Source organism: Vidua chalybeata, chromosome 4 (assembly GCF_026979565.1).
Source record: "Vidua chalybeata isolate OUT-0048 chromosome 4, bVidCha1 merged haplotype, whole genome shotgun sequence".
NCBI classification, from domain to species: domain Eukaryota; kingdom Metazoa; phylum Chordata; class Aves; order Passeriformes; family Viduidae; genus Vidua; species Vidua chalybeata.
The window spans coordinates 3285483-3293118 of record NC_071533.1 but is presented as its reverse complement, the minus strand read 5'-3'; the positions used below and the strand labels follow the sequence as shown (position 1 = coordinate 3293118).

At 45.8% G+C, this 7636-nt stretch overlaps 1 protein-coding gene across 1 annotated transcript in view; it reads left to right on the top strand.

Annotated features, from left to right (window-relative positions):
* The window catches only part of KLHL8 (kelch like family member 8), a 60426-nt gene extending 54015 nt beyond the window's left edge, over positions 1-6411 (top strand). The window contains exon 10 of the mRNA XM_053940128.1: positions 5577-6411. Within this exon, the coding sequence (XP_053796103.1) occupies positions 5577-5604 (28 nt within the window). The 3' untranslated portion in view covers positions 5605-6411. The remainder of the gene's footprint in view (positions 1-5576) is intronic.
* The last annotated feature ends 1225 nt before the right edge of the window (positions 6412-7636 follow it).

The following is a 7636-nucleotide window of genomic DNA, read 5'->3' as shown; positions in this document are numbered from 1 at the left end:
CAAGGAGCAGGGCACTGGAGATGGGGTGCTGCAGTACCGCGCTCTGTCCACAAGGCGGCAACACAGTTGCACTCCACGCGTTCGGAAGCTGTCCTTCCCCCCCGGCACCTAGCGGAGAGGGGCAGGGTGCTGGCAATGGGGTGCTGCAGTACCGCTTTGAGTCCACAAGGCGGCAGCACTGCTGCCCTCTCCACGCTCGGCAGCTGTCCGTCACCCCAGCACCCAGTGGCGAAGGGCAAGGGGCTAGCTATAAGTGGCTGCAGTACCACTCTCTGTCCACAGGGCACCAGTACTACCACAGTCCCCATGTTCGGCAGCCATCCGTCACCCCAGCACCCAGCAGCGAGGGGCAGGGTGCTGCGATGGGGCAGTGCACTATGGCTCTCTGTCCACAAGGTGGCAGCACTGCCACCATCCCTATGATCGGCCATCCATCACCCCAGCACCCAGCAGCAAGAGGCAGAGCGCTCGCTATAAGGGCCTGCAGTACCGCATTCTGTCCACAAGGCAGCAGCACTGCCGCCCTCCCCCCGTTTGGCAGCCATTCGTCACCCCTGCACCCATCGGCGGGGAGCAGGGCGCTGGCGATGGGGTGCTGCAGTACCACTCGCTGTCCACAAGGCGGCAGCACTGCCGCTGGCCACACACTCGGCAGCTGTCCGTCACCCTGTCACCCAGCAGTGAAGGGCAGGGTGCTGGCGATGGGGCTCTGCACTACGCTCTCTGTCCACAAGGCGGCAGCACTGCCCATGATCGGCAGGCATGCATCACCCCGGCACCCAGCGGCAAGGGGCAGAGCGCTCGCTATAAGGGTCTGCAGTACCGCTCTCAGTCCACAAGGCGGAAGCACTGCCGCCCTCTCCACACTCGGCAGACATCCGTCACCCCTGCGCCCAGCGGCGAGGGGCACGGCACTCGCTATAAAGGCCTGCATTACTGCGTTCTGTCCACAAGGCGGCAGCACTGCCGCCCTCCCAATGTTCGGCAGTCGTCCTTCCCCCCCCCCGACACCCAGTAATGAGGGGCAGGCTGCTGGCAATGGGGTGCTGCAGTACCGCTTTGAGTCCACAAGGTGGCAGGACTTCCGCCCTCTCCACGCTCGGCAGCTGTCCGCCATGCTGGCACCCAGCGGCGAGGGGCAGAGCGCTCGCTTTAAGGGCCTGCAGTACTGCGTTCTGTCCACAAGGCGGCAGCACTGCCGCGCTCCCAACATTCGGTAGTCGTCCTTTCCCCCCGGCACCCAGCAGTGAGGGGCAGAGCGCTGGCTATAAGGGGCTGCATTACCTCTCTCTATCCACAAGGTGGCAACATTGCCACCCTCCCCACACTCAGCAGCCATCCTTCCCCCGGCACCCATTGGCAAGGAGCAGGGCACTGGAGATGGGGTGCTGCAGTACCGCGCTCTGTCCACAAGGCGGCAACACAGTTGCACTCCACGCGTTCGGAAGCTGTCCTTCCCACCCGGCACTTAGCGGAGAGGGGCAGGGTGCTGCAGTACCGCTTTGAGTCCACAAGGTGGCAGCACTGCCGCCCTCTCCACGCTCGGCAGCTGTCCGCCATGCTGGCACCCAGCGGTGAGGGGCAGAGCGCTCGCTTTAAGGGCCTGCAGTACTGCGCTCTGTCCACAAGGCGGCAGCACTGCCGCCCTCCCAATGTTCGGCAGTCGTCCTTCCCCCCCCCCGACACCCAGTAATGAGGGGCAGGCTGCTGGCAATGGGGTGCTGCAGTACCGCTTTGAGTCCACAAGGTGGCAGGACTTCCGCCCTCTCCACGCTCGGCAGCTGTCCGCCATGCTGGCACCCAGCGGTGAGGGGCAGAGGGCTGGCTATAAGTGGCTGCAGTACCGCTCTCTATCCACAAGGCGGCAGCACTGCCGGCCGCCTTGGGGCTGCAGGCAGGGAGGGCGGACAAAAAAGGACAGGAGGGACGCCCTTCCAAAAATCCTCCAAAATAAATGCCCCAAATCATCCCACACAGAAAAACAAAAAAAAAAAAAAAAAAAAAAACCACAAAAAAACCAAACCAAACCAAACCAAAACAAAAAAAAAAAAACAAAAAAAAAAAAACCAAAAAAACCCAAAAAAACCCAAAAAAACCCCAAAAAAAAACCACAACAAAAAAAAAAACAAAAAACAAACAACAAAAAAAACCAAACAAAAAAACCCCTGCCTCTAACCCAATAAGAACCAAAATAAAAACCCTTTTAAAACTATATTTCAATAGATTTTATTTTTATATTTTTCATATTTATACTCGCATTTTGATTTATAATGTATGCTGATGTTTTTAGTCTATCTTACATTTATTCCTACTAGTTATATTTTATTATATTTTATATTTTTATACATATCTTAATATATTGATTATATATTTCTGTATTTAGATTTATATTCCTAAAAGGCTTACATTTTAATATAAATTATAATATATTTTAAAATAAAACCCCTGCCTCTACCCAAGTAAAGACTAAAAAAACCATTTTCTTTTAAACTGTGATTATTTTTTTTAATTTATATTTTTTGCATTTATATTCACATTTACATTTTAAATGTATATTGATGTATGGTGTTATTTATATTCCATCTCTTCCTATTAATTATTTTTATTTATATTTTATATTTTTATATATATCTTTATACATTGACTATATATTTTATATTTAGAATTATACAAAATAAAATATATATTCATGTTTTTTAAATAAAATCTCTGCCACTAACCAAATAAAAAACAAAAAACAGCCCTTTCTTTAAAACTATATTTAAATGGTTTTATCGATTTTTTCATAATTATATTCACATTTGCATTTATAGCTTATATTGATGTATTATACTTTTAAATATATAATATATAACAAGATAGATAAATTATTACTTCTATTTCATATATACTGCTAATACTTATATTTACTTAGATTTTAATTTTTATATAGATCTTAAGGTTTTATGATATATTTCTATACATAAATTTCTAACTTGATTTTCTTTATATTTATAATTTTTATAATAAAAACCCTGCCTACTACCAAATAGAAAATTAAAAAAAAAAACTTTACTTTAAACTATATTTGAATATTTCTTTATGTTTTGATATTTACATTTATAAGTGCTTATATATTACAATATATTGCTGTACTATATTTAGATTTATAATATATATGACATATAATATGTTACAATAAGATATATACAGTATAATATGTATTATGTATTGTATCGATTTCTATTATTTTGTATTTTTTATATTTTATATTTATAGATCTACATCTATTTATCATACATTTCTATATTGATGTTTTATATGGGTTTTATTTATATTGATAATCTATATTTATATGTATTTATATAAATATATAAAATACTCTATATCAAACATTATAATGTCATATAGTAATATATAATATTTCTGTTACATGTTTTATTTATATGCAGTCTGTTTATATCTTAAATTTAAGTTTTATATCCCCATTTTCATACATATATATTTGTTTTGTTTAATTACAAGTTACAGTTTTCATTTTGCATTTAAAATCCATCTCCTAAAAATAAAATGCCAAAGCAAACAGCTTTAAATTCCCACGAATACCGTCACAAAAAATCAGAATGGCTCCACCAGCCAACCAACTACCAGTAAAAAAACCCCCACACTACACTCTTTCCACGAATAATTGTTATCACATCACAAAAAGGAAACAAAAATAAAAAACAAACCTATAAAAATCCATGCAGCAAATCACAAAACCACTAAAAAAAAAAATCCAACTCACTAAACTCCAAACCGTACAATTGACCCTGAACGTTACTAAAAACAAAATAACCAAAACTTTGCAGTAAATTATAAAAACCAATACTCCATAAAATTAACTAAAAAGCCCACCAAATTAATTAATGATTTAAAAATCCTAAACTACTAAAAAGTAAAAAAATCACTACCAAAATAAAAAACTACCTTAAAAAATCCACCCTGTAACTACCCTTCTTCCCAAAAATAAAACGAATAAAAAACAACTAAATACATCAAACTACAAAAATGAAAATAATACAAAAAAACTTAAATTAACAACAAAAAAAATTATTCCTAACTCAACGAATCCATAATGCCTCAAACCGTCAAAAAAAAAAAAAAACCTAGAAATAAACACGACGCCAAAAGATAAATATAACCATAAACCATATCTCCCAAATGATCCGTAACCATAAAACGTACACTACAATCAAACAAACCAAATCCATAAAACCCCTATAATATAATAAACAATAATGTGATTAAAAATAATGCAAAAACCTCACTATTAACTACGGGACACTACCTCAAACCCACCAAAACCAACACTACGTACTCTAATAAAAGCCACCACAACAAAATTGAAAGCCTACCCTCTGCTTCATGCTGCGAGCCACAAAAACCATTGTGAACCTTAAAAAACATATCCTTTAGAAACACAATACAAAAAAAAAAAAATCCAACAACAAAACTCAATTCAAAAAAATATCATCGGCACGTGAAGCAAGAACTGTAACATTCAAGAAGAACACAATTTCCCGTATCACACACCATCTACGAACAGCATGAAACGATACAATAAATCCCTAAGAACCACCTCGAAACCACGAGGTAAGGGAACTTTGGAAAATAAAAAGCCGCGCTCCCGGCAGCGGGCGGAGCGCGGCTCCCGGCAGGAAAGCGGCTCCTGCGGCGGGCAGAGGCGGCGCCGCGCCGGGTGCCCCCCGCCCGCTCCCCCTGCCCGGCGGGGCCGGCACCGGGCCCAGGGGGAAGATCCCCGCCCGAACCCCGCGACCGGAGCGGACGGAGCGACCGGCACCGGCGCAGCACCCGCTCCGCGTCCCCCGCCCGCCGGCCCGGCAAAGCTCCCCTCGGCTCCGCACGCCTCGCTCCGGCGCGGCTCTGGCAGTCCCGCGGCAGCCCGGCCGCGCCAATTCCCCTTCCACCTCGGCAGCTCCCCGGGCAACGCCAGCAGCTCCCGCGCCACAGCCTTGGGTGCCGGGCCAGGGGCAGAGGAAGCGCCCTCCAATGCAGCGGCACAGCCCCGATTTCAACCCTTCAAACGCTGCGAGAGCTGCAGCCTCCTTCAATTCAACCCCCGAAACTGACGCCACACTCAGGTGCTCACCTCACTTCAACAAGGGCAAATAAATGTGTTCTGCCCCTCAATTTTATCCCCTAAAATAGCAGGAAAAGGGGTTTTCCTCAAATGATGGTAAAAGGGGGATTTTTACTTCAATCCAAACCCTTTTAAAGGAGGGACAACAGGGCTGCCCCCTCCATTCAAACCTTAGGAAGATGAAAATGGGGGGGCTACCCTCAAGTCAAACCCATCATACGACAACAATATTTTCCCCCTTCCATTTAAAATAGAACACAGGGATTCCCTGACACCTCTGTGATACCCCTAACACCCTGGAAAAGGCAGGTTTTCCTTCAATCAATACCCTCAAAACCACAAGTGAAGGGGGATCCCTCCCAGTTTCAAACACAGAAAATAATGGAAGAAGAGTTGCTTCCCTCAATTTGAATTTCTTTTGTCCACATAACCCTTATTTTGGTTTTTTTCCTAGGGGCACCAGGGAGGGATTGGCAAGATGAAACTTAAAAGGGAAAGAAGTCCCCGCTACAAATGCACACCGGCTCACCTGTTTGGCTGCTGCTTCCTGGCACAAAGGTTTGTCCCTGGGCATCTCCTTTGAGCAATGCTCCACGTATCCAAGTGCATATCCAGGTGATCCCCCAGACCCTGCCAGAAGCTCTTGCCGTCCTTCCATGAGACAGCCCTGGAAGCCCCCCATAAACTCCTCTCCTCCAGCAGCTCCATGCAAAAGTGAGCTGAGGTAAAACCCCTAAAAGAGCCCCCAGCAGAAGCCGCCCCCTCCTCATCCTCACAACTCACACCTGGGACTCCTCTGGGTTTCTTGCAAAATGAATTGAGATAAAAATTCCTATTCTTTACCAATACCTACAAAAACGAAACACTTGCCAGGTTTTAGTATTCTACACACACCCCTCCCCTGTGAATTTTCTGGCAGCTTTGGGTCCCTCTGGGGATGGCACCCAGCATGACCCCCCCTCAATTGCCACTCACCTGCTCCTCCACCGCAGTGTGGCTCCCCCTCCTAGGGACCTTGGGGTGTCCCAAATGACATCAGAGCCCTGAGTCTTCACCCCCTTTTCCTGGCCCCCAAAGAAGGCACAGAACGAGTCAAACTGCCCTGGAGAGCAGCGCAGCACTTCCTTCAATCCCTTTCCACATGTACATCCCCCCCAAAAGGGACTCTGCCACAACAAGAAAGGGGGGACAGCCCCCAGAAGGCTTGAAGTTCCTCCCCAGGTTCGCTGTCACAGGCAAGGGACAGAAAGAGGGAGTGGAAGCAGAGAGGACACAGGAAGGAAAAGAAGAATGGGGTGCAGAATGAAATTGGAAACCACTCCCGACCACACAAAAAAAAACCAAAACAAACAAAAAAAAAAAAAAAAAAAAACAAAAACAAAAAAAAAAAAACCAAAAAAAAAAAAAAAAAAACAACAAAAAAAACCAAACAAAAAAAAAAAAACCAGAAAAAAAACCCCAAAAAACTGGGATGGGCAGTATGATAGAGAGGGACTAAAAAAGAACAGGAAGAGACTGGGATGCAAGGCTCACATGAGGAACAATGGCACGGGGAGCACCACAGAGCCACAGAGGTTAAAAAGGAACACAAGCGAGGCGTGGAGAAGGACAGAATAAAAAACAGAGTGCCAAACACAGGGCAAGGATACAGAGACACAGAGGGAAACAGGACCCAGAGGAGAAACAACCACTGCACATGCCAGTGGGGGGATGACGGGCAAGATGCTTCTCCTCCAGTCACTACACAAGTGCAGGTTCCCTGCAATTTCATGATCAGTGTCTCCTCCAAGCTCAACAGGTGAACAAACAGGTACTGCCAACATCTCCTTCCTTTGGCCAGCACAGACCCACCAGGAAAATCTGGAATCCAAGGATGGATCTAAACATGGGAGTCCCAGCTTGCTACTCTCTCCACCTTTTCCCCAGTTTAGCCCTGGGCTGGGAAACAAAAGACAACAAACATTTAAAAACCAAACTAGAGGTGTCTTGAGGATGCCCAGGCCTGGGAGAAAGCCCTTCCCACCCCCCTCTTGGCCTTTTCCCACTCTGAGGAACTGTGGAAATGCACATCCAGAACCGGGGTGGACAGCCCGGGTTGTTTTCTGCCACAGCCCCAAGCACCAGAAGACTGAAGATGCTCTGGGGATTGCAATTCACAGCCTCAGTGAATCCTGCATGGGAGAGCCAAGTCATTTATGCCCAGAGAAAATACAAGTCACCATTTTTAATAGTTAAAATATCTGTGGAAGTTACTGGCTGCTTACAGCAGTGAGCTTCATATGGCCTCCCATACTTATGGATTTATCAGAACCAGTTTCTGGTTCCTTCCTTTTGGAGCTCAGCTTTCCACCTTCATTTAAATGTGCGAAGCCTGCAAGCTCTGCCTCCAGCCCCAGCTGCATCTTCCCTGCACCCCACAGCACTGCCCCACCTGCTCAGGTGCTGCTCCCCCCTCTGCTGCGCTGCCCCACAGGGCCGAGGTGGGAGAAACTGCAGGTTTTGTTTCCCCGGAAA